We start from the raw sequence: 27,162 nt of genomic DNA on the forward strand, positions 1-27,162 counted from the left end.
CTGTTTTCTACTAACCTGTTAGTATGAATTCTTACCGCTACAATGTATATACTATGCAAGACATAGCTATGCTGCTTTTTGTACTTAGACAAAAACTCACTTGTGTTCTTGCTAATGTGCTTTGAAAAAAAAAAAGGAGTAAGAAGCTCAGATGAGAAATGGAAGGGGGGACCAAAACAAAGCCAATTCTGATTTTTTTTTAAAATTCATGATAATTAAGTCCTATTTAATGCTCTATATGGCTAAGTAGCTTTTGGTAATGTTTAAATTTCACAGTTCTCAAGAACTACAATGTCCCCAGCTTTGTCCTTGGTTTCATGGTTTAGAAGAAATCCTGAAAAAAAAAAAAACCCTCTATCATTTCTATGGCTGGATAGATCTTTTCTTTTCTTTTTTGAATTAGAAATAAATGATCAGTGCCATCAAAAGTCTTTTTCTCAAGCATCATAGTTTGAAAAAATTTTTAAGGAATAGAATATTTCAGATTGATACTGTAACACAGTGTGCCTTTGCAAAGTGCTTTTGGGAAGGTAAATTTTACTGTCACTGATTTTGGAAACCAAGATATTTGACTCTCACCCTTATAAAGATTGTCTTTTCTTGGGTTTCTGTTCTTGAAAGAATAGTTTACCAGAGTACCACACTTTCATATTTGCATAGAAGGTGCTTTAAGGAATGCTTCAAAATATATTGATAGTATTTTATATTCATTAATGCTGATAATTTTACCAGGAAAATAATTTTACCAGGGGAAAAAAGTAAATATTCCACATCTGTTTTTCTGTAGATCTCTATATGTTATTAATATTAAAGGAAAAAGAGTCAGATTTCTTTTCAGTGTTATGTATCACAACATGTATATTATAGTAAATAACGTTTATATATAATCAGCGATGCAGTTTATACTGTGTTCATCTTGGTTTATAGATCCAGTGTCTTCGTTTACTTCTTTTGAACATTTAAAGTACATTTATGTTAAAGATACTTTACATTACTAGATTATTTCTCATTTCTTAGGAATAAATTCCTTTGTTTGTTGTGGCTATCGACTGTTTCTTCTGGTGGTGGGCAAGTGTATTTTGTGAGCTTTGTCTTTAGTGGGTAATTCTATTATACAGCGATGCCCTGAGTGCTCTGCGCTATAGATACTCTTAACCTATTTTTTGTGTTTGGCACTACTAGGCCTCTTTGGAGCTTGCCCAATTTAGCCTAGGTAGAATAAATATGGACTTGATTTTTCTCTAGTGATTTCTATAGCCCAGGTAATCTACATATGCGTCTGATTTTTTTTTTTCTAGTGATTTTTATAGCCCCAGTGGATACCTCCCCTCCTGCTGTAATCTTGGACAAACCAACAGATTTTCCTATGTCTGTATATGGACTATATTCTATTTTTTCTAGTTTACTACTTCATCTAGGAAGCCCAGTTTTTGTCCCCTGTTATGCACAAACTCTAAACCCGCCCCCCCAGGAAGAAGTATTTGCATGGAATTTGCTTTAATTCCTACGTTCCATTTTAACTATGAGTGTGTTCCCTTTTCAGTTCTGGCATCTGGAAATTTCACTTTCTTACTTCAGATATATTAATGCAGTTTTAAATTTTGTCTTTTTTTCCCTTAAGATTACATCAAACACTTCTATATGTTTGTGTAGGGAGGAATATCTGTATATCTTGACTGGAAGTCATAGGTGATTATCTTTACAGAGTTAACTAATTCAGAATGTTCCTTAAGTCCTTGTCAGTCTGTCCAAAAATTGACTTAATGTAAGTACTCAGGTGCACATACATGTTATATATAAATTGCATTTTCTAGTAGTTACATGCTCATAACTACATGCATAACTATTTCCAATTTCACTGCTTAATCTTATAGCTTCATAAAGTAGAATATTAGGCAAAATGAGATATCTAAGCATATTAAAATTTGAAAGTTGAAGAAACAGAGTTCAGGAAGCTGTAAATTATAATAGCTTAGGCTGCATGAAATTCATGAGACCACCATTGTATGTAATCTCTTCTGTACTTTAAATTTATTTTTCTTAGTGTTGGAAGAGTTCTATCCAAATATGAATCATCTTTCAGCCTTTTTAGCTTACTGTATTGCTATACAGTTTTGAATTGTACTGTTAATAACTGACTTGTGTTTGAGCTTAACCATGGTATTTGCAAAAAGAAAAAAAACCTAATTTATAAATATGGTAATCAACTTTCACAAATTGTCCTAGGAAATAGAAAAATAAACCTTGTATGACTCAAAAGTTTCTCCACCCTATTACAAACAGGGGACGTTCCCAGAAACAGAAATATAAATAAAAATTACCTAATGCCTTAAGAAATATGCCCTGGGATAGATACTGAAAGATTTATAGATTTTTTTTTTCAGTAGGACATTTCTTTCTATAGTTACTATTAAATACAATATTTTAATAAATATAACCAGTTTTTATACGACATAAAACAGAGTACTCTTTTGCTTTTATGAATGAAGACAACTTGCAATATTTTTCTAGTTCAAGGTGAAAGCAGCTGTTACTGGAAAATTCACCTCTTTGGCTACTTAAATATGGAAAACTAAAAAAAAAAATATTGGCAAATTGCATATATTCTCTCAAAGCTTAAAATCTGATATTTTTTGTAATGCAGTCTTTCAGTGCTTTTTTCATTCTACTTATTTGTTGTAAATAAGTTGTTAAATTAACTTGCTTAATGTAACAAGACCATGTTTGTTTAAGGATTTAAAAATTGTATAATTTTGAACTCTCATCTGATTAAGCTGTATGCACATGAAATGATTTTTATATTAAATTTAAAACTACATAGCCATGAAGATAATATGTTGTAGGTATATCATAGCCAACTTTCAAGTCCACCCTTAAAACATTTTTAAAAGTCATTATTATTTTGATTGAAAATGAGTTATCTATATTATAGGAATTATAAAGTAACTTTGAAGAAATATCAAAAAATAAAATAAGTTTTGGTTAGGCTTCTATATATTGCTTAATTTTGAAAGTATCAGACCTACCTCTATATATGTTACATTTAAATAATGCTGTCTTAAAATTTTTTAAGTGTCAAATCAAATACATTTATATTGAATTTTATAATTTAAGTACTTTCAATATACTAAAACATTAAAAATGAGTATTTTAATATTTTTACTGTAGTCCTTTTACAACAAAATTATTTTCCAATTTCTTCCAGTTTAAAAGATTTTCAGAAACAACAACGAAGAAATTAAGACCTTATAGAAAATTATTTTAACTTTAAAAAAAATTACACGTGTGTGTCAAATTTAGGTATAAGCTTCTTTTCACAGTTAAATGTAGAAGTGTTCTCTAAAGCAAGCACAGTATGAGTAATTTATAGTCTGTCTAAAAAAGAATTTTAAGTTACTTTTAGAGGATTTGACTTTCTCGTGTTTCCAAAATGAGAAGTTATTTTTTAAAGGAATTAAAAGAAAAAGGTTGATTTTTATTACGGTGGTTTATTCCTGAGAACTCTAAACCCAAATCTTATTCAGTATATTAGCAGTATAAATGAACAGTTCAGCTACCTGTAGCCTGGTCCAAATCTGAGCAAATGAGTAACATTAATTATCTATTGAGTTATTTTTAAATGTGACACATTTCAGTCTATGGATGTCTTGCATTGAAAAGTACAAAAAAAAAAAAAAAAAAGAGTAGTTTATTTACCTTTGTCCTGTTCTTTTTGTTGCTTTCCACCTGCGGTGTTGGAGTTCTGCCCTTAAGAGAAAAACTGAGTATCATCTGTAACATTTCAACCAAATTATTTAAGCCTGTGTCTTATGGTTCACAGGCTAATTTCTGTATGACTTTCATATAGTTAACATAATTGAAAGCCGAATAATGAGGTCAAATAAGTTAGACATAAAGTTGTCCTTTTGCTGTTAGTATCAAATGAGAAGAACAAATTGCTTACTTCACACCTGGAGAATCCGGTTTTGCCTGTTAGCCGCCCATTCTTTAGATTAAAGGAAGATCATTTTCATTGGAGCTAGCTGGTAACAGGAAGTCCTTGTTAAACTGCCTACATAGAGTATTTGGCACAGTCTCTGTAATGCCAATTCTGTATTATATATAAAATACATTACTCACAAAAGGTGATTTGTATTTAAACAGAGGTTACTTTGTTTTCTTTAGGTATCAAAACTTGCTATATATACAGAATTTAGAATAAATAAGAATGGAAACAAGCTTGGTGTAAAGGCTTTTTGTTCCATTTACTTTAAAATGATTGAATTCTATTTTATTTTAGGAAATCCCAAAGGCTTAGCTCATGAAATCAACAAATTTCAGAACTACAACAGCCAGAAAAGAGCTTGTTTTTAAACCTTCCGTCCTTTTCTTTTTACTTACATCTGCTATTTTCATTTTAAAATAAGTTACTTTATAGTTTCAGCGTAGAAAAACTAAAGTTATGCAGCAATCTGTGATACTGTTTATAATATCAGTATAACAATTCAAAATAAATTTTTACCAGAGTGAACTATTTATAAGTATTAGAAATGAAATTTCTCTCACACTACTAAATATCCTTACTTTACCTTTTTTGCTGCCTGAGTTCTATGATTTAAGGGTAAGAGGAGGGACATTGCTATAATATCTGTCAAAATAACATTTACATTTATTCTTTTGATTTAGTAGTCCTACTTCCTGGAATCTGTTCCCAAAATAAGAAATAACTCCTTCACACACTTATTCTTCACAGCACTCTTTGTGAAGACAAATCACTGGAACAACAACTCAGAAGTCCTTCAGTGTAGGCCTGGCCGAATAAACGAAACATCCATATAATGACCACTTTGCTTATTAATAAAGAATATAGTAATAAAAAAGATTTCTTTATACTGCTCCAGGGTAATTTTAGGATTTACTGTTTTTTAAAAAAGCATGGTGGTGCTCAAGAGTGTATATAGTATACTAACTAGCTTTAGGAAGAAATGGAGGGTAGAGATACACACACACACACAAATACCCCTCCCCATCACCAGTCAATAGCAATGGATTTCCATGGTCCCCAAATTGTGTACTTTAAAATACCATTTCCCCCATATTGGTGTTTATATTTTCAAAAAGGAACAGTGGGAGGATGAACAAAAAACTAATGAAAATAGATACCTAAAGGAGAATGAAAGAAATAGAGGAAAAGGGACAGAGATGGAAAATAGTTCTGATTGTACCTTGTTTTTATAGTTTTGTATTTGGAACCATATAGACGTTTTAAAAATTAAATCTTAAAAAAATAAAACTATCTATAAAAGGTAAAAGAAGCCTGAAACAAATGAACCCGGGTACATATCTAGGTGGTGGGATAGCCACACAGAGAGGGATAATTCCAAGTAATTTTAAAACTGAGTATTTTGACCCATGCATCTTTTGTGGGCTGTATCGTAGAGACAAAAATAATCACAAAGAGATCTTGACCTGCATTTAATAGGATTTTTAGTAATAATATTGGTATTGTTATGTTGAAACTCATATATGTTGTAGGATAAAGAAATAATGTCAGTGTTATTAGGAGCTGTAGTTTTCAAGCATGAGAAAAAGATAAACTAAATAAAATGTAAGTAATATTTGATTTAAAATGGAAAAATCAATATGAGCTCATGATTTAATTTTTTTTCTTTCTTACAAAACATTTTTCCTACCTTTATTCACTGAGAGGGTCTAGAAGCAATGGCATTAATAGCAATAAATGCCCATACTCCCCAGACTGTGATCTTTAAAGTACCATTTCCTTCCTTACTGAAGGGAATCAGGGCTCCTTAGAGAAATTGAAGACTCCAGGTCTGGGACATTGTTTTTTTAATGAGAAATCAAAGAAGCTATCAAAGCCTATTGGAGTTGTACCAAAAGAACACAGGAGCTAGTTCAAAGGGGATTCCCCCTGACCAAAAATGGGTAACTGAGCCTCAAAAATAACAATGACTATGATAAATTGAAACACATCAAAGAGATTTTTAAAATCCTCGAGTTCATAATGATATCCCCCCAGAAACCAAAGAAAGCAATTTGGAGGTTGATAGGGCACCAATTCATTCTAATGAAAACTAGGAAATGAAGGCAAAGGATCAAACATTTATGTTGACTTTCATCTGAATTGTATTTAAGTAAGAGTTACCAAGTAGTTGGTGAAAGCTTACCTTTTTTTTTTTTTTTAAAGCAAAATCCAGATAGTAAATTCAGAGGGAATATAGAACTAGAAAAGTCATGATTTTTATAAGCTCCTATAAAATAATGAAATTAAGGAAAGGTCATTAATGGCTGTTAAAATCATTCGATGAAAGAAAGGTTAGTGGGGAACTTTATTTTGGATGAATCAAGCTTACTCCAGCCGAATCCACTGATGCATTTTAAAATCATTTAATGTTCTATAACTAGATATTCTATGCCTTCTCGGTATCACCACCATCTGTGAAATACGCTTGTCAAGATTTCAACTTGAAACTCATGCAACCTGTACATCTAACTGCAGATGTCACATCTACAGATGTGCATTTAACTACAGATATAGGAAGTACTGGATATGCATGTTAAAATGACCTTATAAGGAAGATAGTCGAATCCTAAACACAGGAAATTCTATAGAAATGGGACTTGTTTTGTTTTCAAATAAATGTCATGGAAGGAAACGAGGTGGTGGTGGTGGTATTACAGGGGTATAAGTGTTGGGACTGGGGACAGTATTAAAAAGATTTAAATGAATACATTGTAATGTGTATCTTCTTTGGATCTGAATTTGGACATACCATTATAAAAAAGATTGAGGAATGTTATTTTTTTTAGGTGTGATAATGGTATTATGGTAATTTTTTTAATTTTTAAATTTTTGGTGAAGTAACTGGGCAGGGAAAATAGAGGAAATGTAGATGAGCAAGAATGGCATAATGTTGATAATTTTTAAATGTGGTTGATAAGTCTTTCATTAGATTTATTATTCTACATATTTATTAAATAATATATATTTGCCTCTGAAATGTCTATCAAACCCTGACCAAGACAGTGTTTCATTAAACTTCTGATCTCTGCCATCTGATAGGCAAACAGTATTATTTTATAGTAATTCCTATTTTTTTAATAACTTATTTTGGTTTTTCATTTTGTTTTTCCCCAATTTGTTCCTAACTGAGAAGCATGGTTTTTATGCCCACTGCTATGCCAAGTTAATTAAAAGTGACCCTATCTCTCAGTAAGTTGCACATCTATGTGGACACATTCACACACTGAAAATATAGATGAGCTCAAATATTACAGGCTCAGTATGACTATCTGGGTGTTTAAAACATGATACAGTTTGTATTTTAAGAGGATAAGGACATAATTAATGTGAAAGTTGGAATTGATGGCTGAGGGCAGTGGAAGTTCACTTCTTTTTCTCTTTGTAGCATTTTTTGTTGTTGGCCTATTGCCCTATTGCTTGTTTTCTTGAGACTTCTGTTTAGTTGATTTTTGCTTTTTATAGGCCAATTCTTACAAACTTATTTTAGCAGTAATAAATCAAGAAAAAAATGATGAAATAGATACTACAATACTTTTTTTAAAAAAGATTTTGTTTATTTGAGAGAGAGTGCATGAACGGGGGAAGGGGCAGAGGAGGAGGGAGAAGCAGACTCTCCACTGAGCAGGGAGCCTAACTTGGGGCTCAATCCCAGGAACCCAGGATCATGACCTGAGCTGAAGGAGACACTTAATGGACTGGGCTACCCAGGTGCCCCAATACAGCCATACTCTTTTGAACCAGTGTGTTCTGTGATCAGTAGGCTTAAATCTTTGGAATAAGAAGAACATGATCAAAATATTTTTAAGTGGCTTTACGATTATGTATTTGCTATAAAACTACTGCATCTATGTCTCTCTAGGTTGGCAAATAAACAAGACAAAGAAGGGGCTTTAGGAGAAGCTGATGTGATTGAATGCCTATCTCTGGAAAAACTGGTCAATGAGCACAAGTGCCTATGTCAAATAGTAAGTTTTTGGTGGTTTTTTTTGCCCTATGAGATATGTTCAGCATAACTTAGTTTTTATAGAGGTGATAGGCGATTACATGATTTATTAGTGTCTTAATTTTTTTTTACCCAGGAAATCATATTCTCACTCTTCTTTTGATATTACTTAATACTGTAACATCTATTTTCTGTTCAGTTGTTACTTCCATAAACTTTCGTGATTTCAAAGATTTTGGTTTGCTTTTCGTAAAAGATATTGCTGATAGGACCTGTAAGTTATACAGACATGTCATGCTATAAATTTTGTAGAATGGTAGAGTATAAATAAAAAATTTAGTGACAGAGGTTATTACGAGTTTTGAAAAATTGTATCAGGAGATTTATCCTACAATCTTAAGAAAGGTGGACAGAGGATTTAGTTCATTCTGGTTTCAGAAGACGGCCATTAGGCTATCAGTCTTAAAAGATGTTTACTGCTATAAATTCCATGGTATATAAGGAGTTAAAACTTTCTGCTGTTTTTAATAAGTAGGGCCATTTTTCTTGTGGCAGTACAATTTTGTCTTCCATTGGGCTTGTTTAAAAATAAAACTGGCACTGTCGACTTCTTATGTCATAATGTGTCTCATAGCTTACAGATACAATCCATAAAATACTTCAATTTACATGTATTAATGTTAGTTTAGTGATCATTGCAAAGGTGTCTTTTGTAAGTTAAATAAGCAGATGCTTCATATCATTAACTTAATGAGTTTTGATTTGCCAGTAATCATATTAATGGTTTATGAACAGATTTTTGTGGAGAACTTTTAGTTTTAATCTTTAAGTCAAATAAATTGCTGTTTTTCAGGAACCTTGTTCAGCAGTCTTGGGATATGGAAAGAAAATCGACAAGTCCATTAAAAAAGGCCTTTATTGGCTGCTGCATATCATTGCAAGAGACTTTGATGCCTTAAATGAACGCATCCAAAGGGACACAACAGAACAGCGTGCTCTTGAAGAACAAGAGAAACGAGAAAGGGCTGAACGAGTGCGAAAATTACGAGAAGAGAGGCAAGTAGATTTATTTGTGCCACAGCACACTTGCAAAGTCAAGAGCACCACAGCTTTATGAGTAACTTTATAGTTTTGTCTATTCAGTTTCCTCTTGCTTTATGAAGATGCTAGGTAAAGTTTTTATTTCTGTGGATTTTTCTCTATACAAGTTTGGGTGATAGGGTTCTAATTTTCCTAGTGGTGTTATAATAATTAAAATTTGAAGGTTTTTTTTTTTTTAAGATTTATTTATTTATTTATTTATTTATTTATTTATTTATTTATTTATGTGACAGAGAGACAGTGAGAGAGGGAACACAAGCAGGGGGATTGGGAGAGGGAGAAGCAGGCTCCCAGCATGGAGCCTGATGTGGGTCTTGATCCCAGGACTCTGGGATCATGCCCTGAGCCGAAGGCAGACGCTTAACAACTGAGCCATCCAGACACCCCAGAATTTGAAGATTTTTATCTCTTCTTATGGGTACCTTTGGTGCAGTGGTTCTCAATCAGTGGCATGATTTTGCTTCTCAGAGGACATTTGGCAATGTTTAGAGATATTTTTCTTACATGGGGGTAGCTGGAGTGCTACTGGTATCTAGTGAGTAGAGGCCAGGGATTCTGCTAAATATCTTGTGATACGCAGAACCATCTCCCACACAAAGAATTATTGGGCTCAATATTTCAATAGATTGAGAACTCCTTCTTTAGTCTAAGCAAAGAGAGAAGGTAAGCTGTTAGTGGATCTGTCAACTGAAGCAAAATCTGATCTTCAACACTAGTTGTGTCAGAAAGTAGATTAAATTGCAATATCTCAATATTTTAAAATGTTTTTAAAATTATTTTGAAAATATGCTTGAAAGCAAACTTTAAATGTAATTTAGCAAACTAAATTTAAAAAGAGGATTATATAAATTCTACCACAGAATCATAATAATCTTAATGTTCAAGGAAGTACTTTAGAGAGAGAGAAAGAGAGGGGTAGGGAGGGGCAGAGGGAGGGGGGAGACTCTTAAGCATGCTCCACAACCAGCGAAGAGCCCGATATCGGGCTGAATCTCACAACCCTGAGATCATGACCTGAGATGAAAACAAGAGTCGGGTGCTTAACCAACTGAGCCACCCAGGTCGCCCAAAATGAAAAGATTTTTTTTTTTTTTTATATATAGAAAGGGAGAGTGTGTACACACACACACACACACACACACACACACACACACGTGCATGGGGGAGGGGCGGAGAAGGAGGAAGAGAGAGAATCTTAAGCAAGTTCTGTGCTCAGCATGGAGTCCAATGCGAAGTGGAGCTCAGTCTCTCCACCATGAGATCATGATCTGTGCTTAAATCAAAAGTCAGACGCTTAACTGATTGGGCCACCCAGATTCACCTAAAATGAAAAGATTTTTAAATGAGTTCCTGTAAGATACAAAGGTGTCTTCCATCTATCTAAGTAACATTGGCCTCCCATGTGCTTTTACCATAGTTGTAGTCTGGTAGGCAAGAACCCACTAATTACCCTTAGCGATGCTTCCTTGCACTCCTGAGGAACTCCTCTGATTACTGGTATCTTTCATTTAATTCAGAGATAGGACTTAAAGAAATACTTCCAGAGATAACTCTCTATCCCCCAGTGCTCAACAATATGAGCAGATTATTCATCTAGGTCTTTCTTGATACCAGTGTGAGGTTTTAGTAAATGTGAGAATCTTTGGTTTTCTCTATCCTAGTGTATCGTATTTTATATAAAGCTCAGTACAACCAGTCATTCATGGAAGTTTACCTTTTATTTTCTGAAGATTCTTTTGCTTTTCTTCCACTAAGAAAGCAAACAAAAAGAACGAAAAAAAGTTGGGTTGGATAAAAGAAGTCCAACGTTAGTCATTTTTTTTCAAGTTTTTACCTTTTCCATAAAGATACTCTAGATCGTGTTATGGCAGGCTTTTCTGTTACCCATTCCGCTTTCCTCCTTTCTCCTAGCCATGTCGCTTGTGGGCTGAGCCCTCTCCTATTGAGCAAAGAGACTCTGTAATTACAAGTAAACTGGCATTTAGAGAAGAGTTATTTAAAAAAACACAAACTTTTTTATTTAATTAAATCCAATTGAGTAGGTTCAGATATTTTTGAAAAGCAGTAAAACATGCTATTGTTGATAACCTGAAAATAGTATGTCAGTGCTAGATTACCTGAAATTGCTTAGTAATAAATGAATAACATTAAGAGCAATTACTGTCTTGTAGGTATGTTCATTTATAGAGTGTTTTTACATACAGAGTGCTTTGTCTACACAACCCTATGAGGTAGATATTTATATTCACATTTATGGGAAAGCCGAGGCTTAAAGATCCAGATAGAAGTCCCGGGTCACAGAGGTAATAAATCTAACTCTTGGTTTCCTATGTTCAGAATGAATGGATCTATCTTTCCATAATAGAACATAATTAATAAGTGTCATAGTAATGAGCATTCATATTACCATACTTACAGTGTAGTTGCAGATCTACAGTACTTATTTTTCTGTCTTCAGCTACTTGTTCTAAAAAGTAACTTATTATTCTTAATGCCTGGGGCAATGTTAACTATAAAAAACAGTGATAGTAAGTGCTTCAGTAGTAACTAATGTGGAAATATTTATTTAATCTGAGTGATGTCGGGCAACTTAGTTTTGTAGTTTCTCTACTTTTACACAACAATGATTGTTATACAGTTCTTTTGTGACATACAGCCTGACACAGCTCTGAAGAAGGGTGTTAACTAGAGGACTTATTTATTTGTTAATATCAATGAAGAGGACGGCATTTGTTTGGGAGGGTAATTAAGAAATCGATGAATATAAACCTTTGGGACATAGAAAATTAATTAACAAGCACCACTGACCTTAAGAAGTCAGTAATAGGGAATGTTATTTTTGTCAGCATTTTCTTTTGTTTTTAATTCAAATGACCAACTATGGAATATTACTCAGCCATAAAACATAATGAGATCTTGCATTTGCAACAGCATGAATGGACCTGGAGGGTATTATGCTAAGTGAAATAAGTCAGACAGAGAAAGACAAATACCATATGATTTCACTTATATGTGTAATTAAAAAAAATAAATGAAAAAGCAGAAGCAGATCCCTAAGCACGGGGAGCAAACTGATGGTTGCAGGGAGAGGGAGAGATGGATAGGCAAAATGGGTGAAGGGAAGTGGGAGGTATAGGCTTCCAGTTATGGAATGAATAAGTCATGGGATGAAAAGTATAGCCCAGAGAATATTGTGATAGTGTTGTATGGTGACAGTGGCTACATTCATAAGCATAACATAATGTGTAGACTCCTCAAATCACTATGTTGTACTCCTGAAACTAATGTAATATTGTGTGTCAACTATACTTCAAATAAAAAGTTCAAATGATTAATCTTACATGGGCTTAGAGGCCTATTATCTGCATTAGGATTTCTGAAAGTCTCTCCATAATTCAAAGCCATGTCCAGATGTTTAACTTAATCAGCTTAATAGCCTTAAACCTATTACAAGTGTTCTAAAACATGGTTCAGCGTTTCCTCATAAGGAATTCCCAATTTTTCCCTCAAATGATAGAGAACAAAGAGAGCGAGAGCAGGCGGAAGTGAATGGAACCAGCAGCCTAGCTGAGTTGGACCCCGAACCAATTATTGTTAATCCTTTCCAGCCAATAGCATCTGTCATCCTTGAGGTATGGATGGTGGCAAATGTAATTTTTATAACTTAAGTTATAAAGTTGGAAGATGAGAAAGGAGGTGGGGAGAAGTGTTTCACCAGAGATTATTTCTAAAAGAAATTAAATGGGTGAAGTGGATTAAAGGCTTGCTGCTTTTTCTTCTTCTTTAAGTTTACTTTTTGACTAATATAAAAAGGAAAGCTGACTTCTGAATTAACTGAGAATGAAAATGAAGGTTGAATGTAGCAACTGTCATAGTTACTGTCCTGATAAATCTTTTTTTGTCATTTATTTCATATGATAGTAATGTCTTTACTCTTACTTACATGGTCTTTTCTCCCTGTGTTACTGTTACTATCCCTTTAAATGCTTATGATGCATATTAGAGTATGTAAATGATTTCCTAATTATTTTCCTAGGTTACTTCAGAATGTTTGAAACTATAGTAAGTTCTTCTATATATGAATATCATTTATTTAATTTCAATTGTCAGAAGTTTTACCAAAATTAATTTTTTAGACTTTAATCACGGAGAAGTTAAGAGACTATGTGTGTGTGTGTGTCTGTGTGTCTCTATCTTTGTTTTCATTTTTTGCTGGTGTCGAGTTCTCATTGGCCCTTGCTTTAATTACCCTCAACAGCCATGCCTCCTTAGAGGCAGAGCTTCCTAAATCTCCATCCACTTAGAGCTTAATGTGGCAGCTGGCATGGTGGTCCCACCTGTACATTCTCCATTCCTCTTCCCCTGTCACTGCCTCCTTCCACACAGGTGCTCATCTGGAAAGGTGGATGATTGTTTCTTCCTTGGGGCTGCTGCTAAGGAGGGAGGCAGCTCCACAGGTAAGAAGATGATTGGATAGTTTTGGTATTGCTTGATTTTGCAGAATAATTGGTAATATGAGATAGTTTGTCTTAAGTTGCTTAGATAACAGAAGGTTAATTGTATTTAATCTTTTTATTAACCCTACTACATTTACCATAAGTATATATATGCTTTTCTAAGTACATTAAAGCTGTCTTAATAACCTGAGCTATTGATTTATCTCTATCCTATTAAATACTATGGTTGCCAAGTTTTGTTGTATGTTCTTTAAAAAATACTGATAGAGAGGAAGGAAATCAAGTTCGACTTTTCACTTTGAAACATGCATTTTCTCTATATTTGTAATAAAGCTCACCTCGTAAATGATGACTGTTTTATAGCACCATGTTTATAAATTACATAGAGGGCCTTAGTGCTTCTACCAACATGGTATTTTTCATGATATAAAGATGTGAACAATAATGATATATAGCATTGTATACCTCATATTCAAAGTCCCTGAACTAATTAGTGGCATACAGAAAGTACAGTTAATATGCTTTTAAACTATGTTAATTTTAAGAATATGATCAGTAAAGAAATGAAATAGATGAAAACAAATTACCTAAAATCTCGTTTACCAAGCAAATTTTCTTTTCATTCCATAAAACTTCTCCTTTAAAATGTTTGCATTTTAGAGAAACACCTTGCATTCCTTTGATTTTACCACAGATAAAAAAATGATGAGGTATTGTTTCCAGAATAACAACGAATCAATGGAACAGATAGTAATAAACCTAACAATGCATGAGCATTTAGTATAAGATAAAGGTGACATTTCAAATCTGAGAGAAAAGGGAGTTAGAATAATGGACAATTACTTGGAAAAAAGTAAAATTAATGAACAGTGTATACCAAATTCAACTCAAGAAAACTTAAATGTATAAAAAAAGAAGACTTAAAAGTACTAGCACAGAATATATTTGAACATTTGTATACACTCGGAGGAGAACTTTCAAAGCAGGATAATCTAGCCACAAATCATGAAGTGAAAAACAGATCAGTCTTACTATATTCAGTTTTTAAACATCTGTTCTACGAAGTTAAAGGCAAAGAACAAACCCTAATGAAAAACACTTGAGACACGTAAGACAAAAAAAGAACCCTTAAAAATTCCTATGAAAATAATGAGAACCTAATAGAAAAAAAGGTTTTGAGTTACCATGGATAGTTAACTAAAGAAAAAACTAAAAATGGCAATAAGGTTGCTTAATAGTTCATCTTCACTAGCAATAAAAAAATTAAACTGAATTAAACTAACATGGAGGTAAAAATATGTATTTATTAGTGTGACAGACATGTAAAAGACTGATGATGATATATAGGCATTGAAAAAGATATGGGGCAATGTCACTTTCCTAACCCTTTGCCTGTAGTGTAAATTGACTTTAGCTTTTCTGAAGGGCAGTGTGTAGTTTTACCCATTGATCCAGTAGTTTCACTGTTAGGAATTTATTCGAAAAAACTCATTCAAGAATCGTCTTTCTTAGAATGAAAAATTGAAAATAATTTGTCTCTTCATTAGGAGTTGGTAAATTAAGTTATGCTATAACCATTCAAAATGATAATATAATTGATGAAGGTAGTAAAAGCTAACGCATATAGCATTATATAACACATACAGCTAATGCTTTACTATGGGTCAGGTACTATTCTAAGCACTTCATATATTCATTGACAAGGAAAGAAATATATATTCTTAAGTAAAAACTTTAATTCTTTTTTGTTTAAAAAACAAATTCATAAATATGTATATGAAAAGAAACATTCAATCACATTTATGTATGTTTGTGGGTGGCGTATGTCTGTATGTGTGCGGGTAGGAAAAGAAAAACACCTCTTATTGATTATGTGCCAAATAGAGATTATTTCTTGATTATGGAATTACTGGTAATATTTGTTTTCTTTCTTTATACTGTCTGTGTTTTCTGAAAGTTTACCAATTAGTATGCTTTAGTGATATATTCAACAAGTAATTTTTTAATAGAAATGTCACAGTGCCCTGAAGTTTCAGAATGCTTTTGGATTATTTGATTTCTTCTGTAAAACTATCTTAGACAACAATTATATTAAAAATGATATATTTCATTTTTGTTAGAATGAAAGAAAACTTGAAAAAACGAGACAAAATATGGAGAAAGACAGTGATGGCGGCCCCCTGAAACATAAAGTGGAGCATGAGCAAATAGAGACACAGAGCCAGATCAGTGACAGTAGCCAAAAAAACAATGAGCTTGGAATAGTAGAAAATTATAAGGAGGCATTAACACAGCAGTTGGAGAATGAAGATGAGACAGACCAGCGATCATCAGAATCAGGTGATAAATCTAGTTCAAAAACAAAAAAAATACACACACACACACAAACACACACACACACACACACATATACACAAAACTTAACAATACATGTCTCATTTGTCATGATTATTTTCACAAAAATGTACTGTAATATTTTTTGTCTCCAAATGCAGTATATGTCAGGGTTTTCTCATGGTTTTGACTTTCTCGTTAGTGAATTTGCTAACTTTTGTTTTTATTCATGATGCCTTAAAATGTAGTTCTTTGTAATTTAAATGACTTTCAGCAGAAAATTCTGCTTTCAGTTTTATTTCATAAATTTTGAATATAGCACAGTCCTAAGAATCCTTGGAATGTATTTAACCTTTAAAGCTCATTTATGGGGTTTTGTTGGGGTTTTATTTTAAACTTCATAATACTACAGTCAGCATCACTTCTTTTATTGACTTGCTATTTCTACAGAATGCAGACATGCTCAGTTGAACATTTTTAAAGTTAATAGTCATTTTCCTCTTACTTTAATATCATATAAAATCGTTAATTCATAATTGCTTTTCTTTCTCTAAGTGGCTATGTGGTTTAACAGAAAGTTCATGTCTTTGGTTTTATAGAATCAGGCAACCTGGGATAGAATCTAGATATTTGTTATATTACACTGTATTGTTTTTCAGTCTTAGTTTCTTCATCTCTAAAATGGAGATAAGCATCGTTTTTTTCCACAGGTCTTTTTTTTTTTTTTTTAAGATGTTATTTATTTATTTGACAGAGATAGAGACAGCCAGCGAGAGAGGGAACACAAGCAGGGGGAGTGGGAGAGGAAGAAGCAGGCTCATAGCGGAGGAGCCTGATGTGGGGCTCGATCCCAGAACGCCGGGATCACGCCCTGAGCCGAAGGCAGATGCTTAACCGCTGTGCCAACCAGGCGCCCCTCCACAGGTCTTTAAGGTTACTTAAAATAAAAATAACCCTGCAGTGTTCCTAGTGCAGGGCCTGACCCATGACCCAATAATCATTACTTCCTTGCAACTTCTAGTTAGCAGTATGGTTTCATTATATATAAGAATTTTTGTACAGTATCAGGAAGGTTATGAAGAAAAGATGTAATCCCTGAGGTTCAGATTAGCTAACATGGATATTTTGATGTATAAAATTAGATTTGAAAGTTACACCTTTTATAAGTTGGGAAGGTAGGGCAGCCATATTCATACTCATGTAGTTTTGTTAACAGAGTTAAACAAAATAGATTTAAAGTGGCTTCCCAATATATTGAAAGAACTTTTGAACACTAATACTCTTTGTTAAAGAGCAAAAGATTTGGCAGATTTGAAAATATAGTGTAGGAAGAGCTAAGATAGTCAATCATATAACTATAATAATAATAATTAACATATTTTATACCGTAGAACATGGTTTCAGATATATTATTTAATGCAAGATTACATTATTTAACATAACAGTCCTAGGGTATATTATTCCCGTTATTTTGAGTAGGAAATCAGGGACTTGGAGAGATTGAGTTGTACTCATATGTGGCTGGACTAAGAGCCTGCTTCATAGCATCTGCCCATTATCATGTGCTTTTTAGTGACCCTGAGCTAGTCCCATCCTGAAATACCATATGGTTCTGGACTTCCTCTTTCCTTTCTCTAAGCTGTAAAGTTTAGGTTTTAATTGTAAAACGATATCTTTGTTTTTCTCTGGAGTAAAATGTCTCAAATGACACAAGTAATTTATTTAGAAAAATAATGTGTTTCTAAACATGTTTATATTTCTCATTGCTTTGCAGATTTCATAGATGTTAGCTATTTCTCATATAACAGATAATTCCCATTTTATAAAATATATTACATATATGTAAATTAAGCAGCTGGGATTGTCAGTTAAGATATTTTGGTAACTTTGGTGTTTGGTATTTAACTATTATGCCATACAGGTTTTCATTGTTAAAGTTTACATGTTAATGACATAGGTGTCCTTAAATTGTTTTTAAGTACTTAAGTGATAATCTGTAGTTATTTTTTAGAAAGAACACAAATTAATTCTGCAGTCTCTAATAGTGTGATTTTGGTTACATGTGTTTATTATATTAGGCATACCTTGTCTGGGGGTTATTTCAGTGGGTAATGTGTTTAGATTTGATTGGGGTCTTTTTTCACATTTCAGATAATTATTTTTGGACTGTTTATACTTAGAATCCATTCTGTGTATTCTACTAAGACAAATCAACATCTCTCCCCTTTCCCTGAGCCATTCTGAGTTTCATGAAAATCCCTGCAATTAGACAATTGTATTTACTTAATATGACATTTGGAAAAAAATGTAAGTTACTTTTGGAAAGATGAACTTTTTTCTGTATTCTGAATAAGCTTTCATAAAACTTAAAATACAGGCTTTTTGCTCTTTGCATTATGTTCATTAATTATTCATTCAATAAGCAATCATTTAAAAAATTTACTCTTCGTAAAGGCAGATTCACATTTCATTACTGGTAACAGTTTGCAAAGTTGAAGATGTAGTTTTATGGTAATGATAATATGAATATTTTAGTTCAATTATTTTTTATTATAGAAGTTTACGTTTTCGCAGAGGCATATAGTTCTATGTTTATATTCTTTTAGATAACAGTAAAAAGAAAACGAAGAAGCTAAGAATGAAAAGGAGTCACCGTGTAGAACCTGTTAATACAGATGAATCTGCTCCTAAGAGTCCAACACCACCCCCACCACCTCCTCCTGGTGAGTAAATGATACTGAATTTAGAAATACTGCTTTAAACAGTAAGAAAAAAGAACGAAATCTTGTAATTTTATTCTGTATGTTTATTATTTTGTGAATTTATGAAAAAGGCAGTTTTCTCTGTCTACTTTGTTCAAAATTTATTGTTAACTATGTATTTTCTTTTTTTAATCAGAAAAAAAAATGTTTTCTAAAAGTAAAAGATAGTATGTAAAATTAATAAGAATACTTTACCCAAGCACTTCCTAGAATGGATTCAAGTCCTACTTGAAATATTAGTACCCAGATTGCTAAAAGGAATTTATTTAAATTTAGTGAATGGATGGCTAATGTAAATTTTTAAAAAGTAGAATCTTTCATCCTGAAAGTTGTCATTTGAAAGCAAGATGTGTGAATTTTTCCAAAATATTTCCAACATACATACTGACCTTCTAAGTTATCATGAGGATTAAAAGGAATATTGCATGTAAAACACTGGGACATGCTAATTGCACAGTAATTGTGAGAAGTTTCTCAGAACTAGGCACAGCACCTCACATACCGTAGGTGCTTGATAAATATCTAAATGTATATGTTTATAGTGTCCTTTTAGCCTGGTTAGAAGGCTTTAGGTGGTAACATTCTCCTTTGAGGATTATTTTAAGACTCATTTCTAGTATTTAATTTATTATTATTTTAGCCTTTGCTAGGGGTTGGAATAGTAGCCTAAGGTTATTTTTGATGGTGGTGAAGATGCTTATATTTTTGACTAAAGATGAGTAAAAACTTAAAGCAGATGTTACCAGCCTATAATTACATTTTTAAATAAAAACTATTTCAAATGGCTTTGTGGCTATTCATTACTGTGTCATTCAATATACATATATGACTTGACATCAAATATATACATTCCTGTCAAGGGAGGGATCCTCTCAACAGGCCTAAAGAGACATTGTTTAACAGTGTTTTAAAATGTTTTTCTTTTTCCTTAGTTGGCTGGGGAACCCCCAAAGTCACTAGACTTCCAAAACTTGAGCCTCTTGGTGAAACACGTCATAATGGTAATGCAAAAGGATCAGTTTTCAAATATACATATTACATCCACTTTTCTTAACCTCATTATTTCAACAAACTTTTATTTTTGGAAACCTTTCGAATCCACAAGCATCCTTTTTCATTATACCTCACTTTTTTCATTTTATTTAATTTTTTTTTTATTCTTTAGTGCCTTTTGCCTCCATATAATTTGTTTACCTTGGAATACAGATGTAAAAATAATCATAGTTTGTGTTTATCCATTATATATTTATATAAACTGTTATGAGAAGTGAACAGGTATAAAGCAATTTAAATTAAATATGAGACATTACAATTATACTTAGTGTTAAAAATAGCATTGTCCTGTATGTGCTCAGTATACTCAGTGATAATGCCACATAGTTGTTCTTTCTGTTTCTAATAAGACCCAGCTGCTGAATATTAAAGTCAAGTAAAGATCCACACAATTTGTAAAATCAGAGACTAAATCAGCAAGCCAAATAAAGTTCAGCTAAATAGAAAGTTACTAAAGGCTTATTGACTCAAGAAAACAGTTTTCTTTGGGTGAAATTAACATAACGTATAGTCCAGCCAATATACGGCATTGGAACTCCACAATTGGAAAACTAGAGAAAGGACAGTTGGGTATAGCAAACTGCCTGATAGAGTGGGCAGAAGTTCTGATTTCAGACTATCAGCTCAGGCTCTTTCAATAAAATGTTTCTAGAATGCAAAAGGGTAATTATGTATCTTGTAGCTCAATGAAGTTCTCCATCAAGAATGTCCAATTCCCTTATTGATGGCTCTGTTTACCCAATCTAGGACTTGAATTCCTAAGGAAACCTATTTACGAGGAAAGAAAGTGCGAAGGTTAACATTTACAAAATCATTATCATGTAACTTGAAAGTATGTCAAACTTTATAAAATTTTTTTATTCAAAAAGTACATTAATATAAATGACCCATTTGCTTTCTTTTTCAGAATATTATAGGTCAGTAATGAAATACATCTTTCATAATCATTAGTGAAAAAGGGTTTTTTTCATTTCTAAATACAGAAATGTTTGTTCTTAGAGTATATCAGAATTACAGTGAAGTCACATCTCTGGTTGATTGACTTTACATCATGATATTTTTATTGACTAATATGCTAGTTTGTGTTTAATGATACTCAACTTGTGTATGTTAGAATACATGATCAGTTTAAATATTCACCCTGCTGTTAATAAAATTAGGTAAAGTTAATATACATTTGTATGTATGTATGTATATATCTGTCTATATATATGTACACATAGAAAAATACTAATTTCTCATAGGACATTTTTTCTCTTACTGTGTGGGATTTTTAGGCATCCAAAAAGCAAAGTTTTTCTATTTGACACCACCTAAAACATTGGCGATACCAAGATGAATAAGATTCTGCAGATCCTGGTCTAATAGAGAAGAGAATTCTTGAGCTTACTGTAGTGTATGTGACAATTCACAATATACAGTAATAAGTTCTATGGTGTGGAATTGGAGTACTGTACACAAACTGCATGGACAGTTAGTGAAAGTGGTATTACAACTGGGTCTTCAAAGAAGAAGTCAGTAAGGAGAAGAAACAGACTATTCAAAGGCAGAGGAGTAGGAAAGGGCATTGGTTATATGGAAAATAAATTCCTTGTGATTGGAGCTTAGGTTCATGTAGGTAGGGTGGGTAAGAAAGAGGACATTTGAAGTTATAGAGTTTTAAGACTGGAATTACGGCTTAGGGTCAGATTGTGAAGGCCTACATATATATAAATTAAGATGTCTGGACTTGCTGTAATCTTCCAAGAGACACTACACATTTTTGAGCAGGGAAGTAATGTTGCTAGATGTGTTGTTTAGGAAAATAACTTTTGTCTCAGTGAAAAGTACAGACTTGCTGGTGGCCACACTTGAGGTAAGAATACCATCCAAGAGGCTGTTCTAGTAGTCACAGTGAGAAGTGAAGAATGGAAATTGGAATGGAGAGTAAAAAATGTATGCAGGAAATATCTTAACGATTATAAGTAATATGTGATGAATGAATGTATGGGCCAAGGGAGAGAGGAATAGAGGATTATTTACTCAAGCAGCTTGAAGGTTGGTGCTGTCTCTAGGATTGAAAGTACCTGAGGAAGGAAACCTGTTCTGAAGGTATCTGTAGGCTTATGTATTTGGAAATGTCTCTTGGCCAATACAAGTAAGATTTAAGAGCTCAGGAGAAAAGAAGTGACTCAGGTGGGTGGAGGGTTTACAGACAGATTAGTCGCCATCTTACAATAGGAATTCTTTGCCCATAATAAATGTTTTGTAATCTTTACAGAATGAATGCAGGAGGGGATGATAGTTTCTTGTTTCTGAAAGAAATTTTGTAGAATGAGGAGAAAAGAAGTAATGGTAACATTCAGGGGGAACACAGTTAAGGGCAAGTGGAAGAAGTTCAAAAATAGGTTGAGAAGGTTGTTTTGTTTGTGCTCATTTCTTGTGTTTGTTTTTAAATAGAACTTTTTTTTAAAAGAAAGTCTTTCTTTCTTTCTTTCTTTCTTTCTTTCTTTCTTTCTTTCTTTCTTTCTTTTTTTTTTTAAAGATTTTATTTATTTGTTTGTCAGAGAGAGAGCAGAAGCAGGGGGAGCAGCAGGCAAAGGGAAAAGCAGGCTCCTCGCTGGGCAAGGAGCCCGATGTGGGACTCGATCCCAGGACCCCGGGATCATGACCCGAGCCGAAGGCAGATGCTCAACGGACTAAGCCACCCAAGCGTCCCATAAATTAGAACTTTCGAGAAAGAATTGTAATAAATTAGTTAAGTTTAAGACTACCATATTCCAATATTTTAGTTGGTTTTCAGTTTGTATCAATAAATGTAGCTTCCCAGAGCAGAGAAGAAAACACTGTAACTTTCACAAGTTTCAAAATATTTTTATCGTTTTCTTCCCATAAATTTTAAGTCTAAGTATACCTAACCTGGGTTTAAAAAAAAAAAAAAGTGCAATCAACTCTGCTTTCATTAATGGGGAAGAAAGCAGGTATAATTAAAAATTATAATAAAAAACCTTAAATTTGTTTTTAGAGTTTATCATGAGATCTTCATCAGAGATGCTGATAGCTGCCAATTTTGTAATTGCATCCTCCTCTTTTCTCTAATTTGGTACACATTTCTTTGCATTTGGTGAATGGCAAATAAACAACAGATATATAATAAACTAGAGTAGTAATTAAAAGTTAGCTGCAAATGGCTTGGCACTTAAAATTTACTGGGATGAAAAACAACTTTTTATAGTCACACTAGGAATTTTAAGGCGGATTCTTACTTGTTTTTTGATAATAGACATTTGCTTTGATAGTGGTTTGGTTTTACTTTTCTAATTATTGTCTAATGCTTGCTCAGTGTAACAGGTAAGACATGCATTGAGAAAAGAGACTTAAAAAGAGAATCTGTTTACTATATGAACACTCTCAACCCATACTTCATTAACATATTGTGTATTATACATTATGAGAAATATATCAAGGATTCTGTTAGCTAGAAATACCAAATGCACTAAAGAATATTTCTAATCTTAAAATATGAATGAAGATAACATTTTATATGCAGTTTTACTACCCTTCAATTTGATGTTTGAAAAGTTTGAAGCTCTTTATAAAAATGTGTGTTAGCAGTGAAGTTGGTTTATTATCAGTTAGTTCCCAATTATCAATTGGGTACTAACATCGACTTAAATCCCCTACAATTAAGACAACAAGAAACCTACTTTGTATAGAATGATTTTATTTTCTGGAAAGAAATACAAAATCTTTATTGCAAAAATAAAATAATTTCTTGGGAGGGAAAAAGATAATTCTTGCCACATGTATGTGATTTCTCTTTTTACGAGGATACTTTTAAATTCTAGAAGTATAACATATTAGGAAGTATATTCATGCTGGTTTAATTTTGAGTTCTGTATTAAAATTCTCATTAATTTTGAATTTAAGAAATTAAAAAAGTCATACTTAGAATTTGTCAAAAATAATTGTTTTAATTTAAATTATAACAATGATATAGCAATAATATTAACTGTATATTCTTTGTTCCTGGCATATTGCTAAGCACTTCAGGTACATTATTTCATTTTAATTCTCCTAAAAGCCTTATAAGGTGGGCAGTGATGTCCCATTTTGTGCAAGAGGAACTTATGCTCCAAGGTCACATAGCTACTAAGTAGCAGTATCAGAATTTGGACTTAGGTCTGTCCAGCTTTGAAATCTATACCTTTAATTTATTATGTTACACTATTACATCAAGACTTATTAGGGCATCCTTGCAGTTTACTAGTTGCTTGGAATTTATAGTTGCTTGAAAAACCATTTTCTCTTAATCCCTCTATTTAAAGTGGTTTTCTTGTAGACAGCCTATAGTTGGATCATATTTTTCAATCCACTCTGACAATCTCTTTTAATTGTTGCATTTGTACCATTGATATTCAAAATGATTATTGGTATAGTTGGATTAATATCTACCATATCCATTACTGTTTTCTTTTCTTTTTTTTTTTTTTTTTTAAGATTTTATTTATTTATGTGACAGAGAGACAGCCAGCGAGAGAGGGAACACAGCAGGGGAGTGGGAGAGGAAGAAGCAGGCTCCCAGTGGAGTAGCCCGATGTGGGACTTGATTCCGTAACGCCGGGATCACGCCCTGAGCCGAAGGCAGACGCTTAATGACTGCGCTACGCAGGCGCCCCCATTACTGTTTTCTATTTGTTACCCTCATTCTTTGTTCCTGTTTTTGTCTTCCACTCTTTTTCTGCCTTGTGTGTATGTGTTTTTAAGATTTGTTTATTTATTTTAGAGAGAGACAAAAAGAGAGTGGGGTAGGGGGAGGGGCAGGGGGAGAGAGAGACTCTCAGACTCCCCGCGTGGCAGAGCGTGTTCCAGGGCTCCATCCCACAACCCTGAGGTCATGACCTAAGCCAAAACCAAGAGCTGGACACTTAACTGACTGTGCCACCCAGGTGCCTCTGTCTTTTGTGAGTTTAATTGAGCATTTGATAGGATTCCATTTTGTCTCCTTTCTTAGCATATAAGTTATACTAATTTTTTTTTTTTTTTACTTTTTTTAGTGTCTGCTCTAGAGTTTGGACTATACATTTACATTAATCCAAGTCCACTTTCAAATGATGCTATAGATTTAATGGGTAGTGCAAGTACCTAAAATAATCAGATAATCCTAATTCCTTTCTCGGTGTTCTTTGTGTCATTGCTGTCATTCATTTGACTTAAATATAAGCATTTAAGTGTGTGTGTGTATGTGTGTGTGTATTGTGTATATATGTATTAAGTATACTACATATACATAATCAAATACATTGTTACTATTAGCATTTTTTAACAAACTTTTATCTTTTTGATCAATTAAAATTAAGAAAAATACGTTTTCATTTTATTTCTTCTTTGATAATATTTCTTTCTTTATGTAGATCTGAGTTTCTGACCTATATATTATTTTCCTTCTCTCTAAAGAACTTCTTTTAACATTCCTTGCAAGGCAAGTCTACTTGCAATAAATTCCCTCAGTTTTTGTTTGTCTGAAAAAAGTCTTTGTTTTTCCTTTACTTTTGAAGGACAATTTTGCAGGGTACAGAATTCTAGGTTGGTGTGGTTTTTTTCTCTAAACACTTTAGATATTTCACTTTACTTTCTTCTTGCTTGCATGGTGTCTGAGGAAAAGTTGGATATTATTCTTATCTTTGAGTCTCTGTTGTAAAGGTGGTTTTTCCTCTGGCTTCTTTCAGGATTTTTCATTTTCTTTGATTTTTTGTAGTTTGAAAATGATGTGCCTAAATATAGCTTGGCATTTATCCTGCTCAGCGTTCTCTAGATTCCTTGATCTGTGCTTTGATGTCTGACATTAATTTGGGGGAAATTCTTAGTCATTATCACTTCAAATATTGCTTCTGTTCTCTTTTCTCTTCTTCTGGTATTCGCATTATAAATAAGATATGCCTTTTGTACTTGTCCCACAGTCCTTCCTTATTCTTTTCTGTTTTTTTTTTTTTTCCCAGTCTTTGTTCTCTTTGCTTTTCAGTTCTTGAGATTTTATTGATCTATTCTCAAGCTCAGAGGTTCTTTCCTCAGTTGTGTCCTGTCTACTAATAAGCCCATCAAAGACATTCTTCATGTAATGGTGTTTTTTTTATCTCTAGCATTTCTTTTTTTTTTTTTTTTTTGTTCTTTCTTACGATTTCCATCTCTCTGCTTACATTGCTATCTGTTCTTGCATAGTCTACTTTATCCACTAAAGTCCTTAGCTTATTAATCATAGTTATTTTAAATTCCTGGCCTGATAATTCTGACATTCCTGCCATGTCTTGTTCTGATGCTTGATCTTTTTCTTTAGATTTCGGGGTTTTTGCCCTTTTTGGAATGCCTTGTTTTTGTTTTGTTTTGTTTATAGTCTGACATGGTGTACCAGGTGAAAGGAACTGCTGTAAATTGGCCTTTTGTAATATGGGGGTGATGGGTGATGGAAGGAGAAGCATTCTATATTTCTATGATTAGATCTAAGTGTATTAGTGAGCTTGTGCCTCTGGACTCTGAACTTCACAAGAGTGTCTCAGCTTTTTTCTTCCCCATTAGGTGGACAAAATGGGTAGTGCCAGATGGTGGTGATTTCCTTCCCCAGGTCAGTTAGGGTTTGATGATACATGGTAGGTTAGGCTCTAGTAGTTTCCCCTGAGGGCAGTCCTTGTGCCCCAGAACAGAGTGCTCTTGGATATTTCAGAATGGTTTCTTTTTTTCCTCCCCTGCCAAAAGTGGGAGGGGATTTTTCTTCAATATTTATTGTGGGACTTTGTTCACGTTCCTGGAGATAAATTTCACAGTCTCACAGGGATCCTCTTATGACTTAGTCTCCTTGGAATTTTTAACTCTCAAATGTTCCTGCTAAGCCTCCAGCAATTCATCAAAGTTCAGGTTTTCCTACCTGGGCAATTTTCCTTCCTTTGGCAGTTTCCATTCATGAACATAATGCTCTGGTAAACTGAAACTCCTTATATTTGCCTGTCTGTCTCCAGTATTGGGATGGTGGTTTGTCTTGTGACCTCCCCTCGGAAATGAGACGAGTTGTTGATTTTGTAGTCTGTTTAGCTTTTTACTTCTTGTTAGGATGAAGTGGTGACTTCTAATCTCCTTAAATGCTGTTATGACTTTGATAAATTATCATTTGTTAAGTAGGGGCCCTGGATGCTAGATGGTAAGTCTTGCTTCAAAAAGACCACAGGAGAAGTTGAAATAGGAAAAGTTGATTACTCATAGGTCCTGGAGGAAGTATATGGCATACCTTGAGGGTTCCACAGGGGGAGACCAAGGCAGGGTTCAGGCAGAGAGAGCTATAGGAACTGGGTGATATGCTAAGGCCAGACTGGTGAATTCAAAACAAAAAGAATTAAGTTTCCTAAGCTCCACCAGAGTCTTATCTAACAGAAAGCCCTGGCAGGTGAGGGAGACTGTTGATCACAAAGGGCACTGGGTAAATAATATCAGGAACTTATATTTACTTGTGACTTTGCAGGG

At 33.3% G+C, this 27,162-nt stretch overlaps 1 protein-coding gene across 4 annotated transcripts in view; it reads left to right on the plus strand.

Annotated features, from left to right (window-relative positions):
- ARL13B (ADP ribosylation factor like GTPase 13B) overlaps window positions 1-27,162 on the plus strand; it is a 65,894-nt gene that overhangs the window by 37,752 nt on the left and 980 nt on the right. For 3 of the 4 annotated variants that reach the window (XM_008704402.2, XM_040621109.1, XM_008704426.2), the window contains 6 exons: window positions 7,884-7,989; window positions 8,821-9,023; window positions 12,586-12,700; window positions 15,646-15,865; window positions 18,466-18,582; window positions 19,554-19,622. In XM_008704402.2, coding sequence (XP_008702624.1) covers window positions 7,884-7,989; window positions 8,821-9,023; window positions 12,586-12,700; window positions 15,646-15,865; window positions 18,466-18,582; window positions 19,554-19,622 — 830 coding nt within the window. The remainder of the gene's footprint in view (window positions 1-7,883; window positions 7,990-8,820; window positions 9,024-12,585; window positions 12,701-15,645; window positions 15,866-18,465; window positions 18,583-19,553; window positions 19,623-27,162) is intronic. The other variant, XM_008704409.2, reaches the window with a different exon arrangement.

This window comes from Ursus maritimus, unplaced genomic scaffold, assembly GCF_017311325.1.
Source record: "Ursus maritimus isolate PB19 unplaced genomic scaffold, ASM1731132v1 scaffold_4, whole genome shotgun sequence".
In the NCBI taxonomy this organism is placed as follows: Eukaryota; Metazoa; Chordata; class Mammalia; order Carnivora; family Ursidae; genus Ursus; species Ursus maritimus.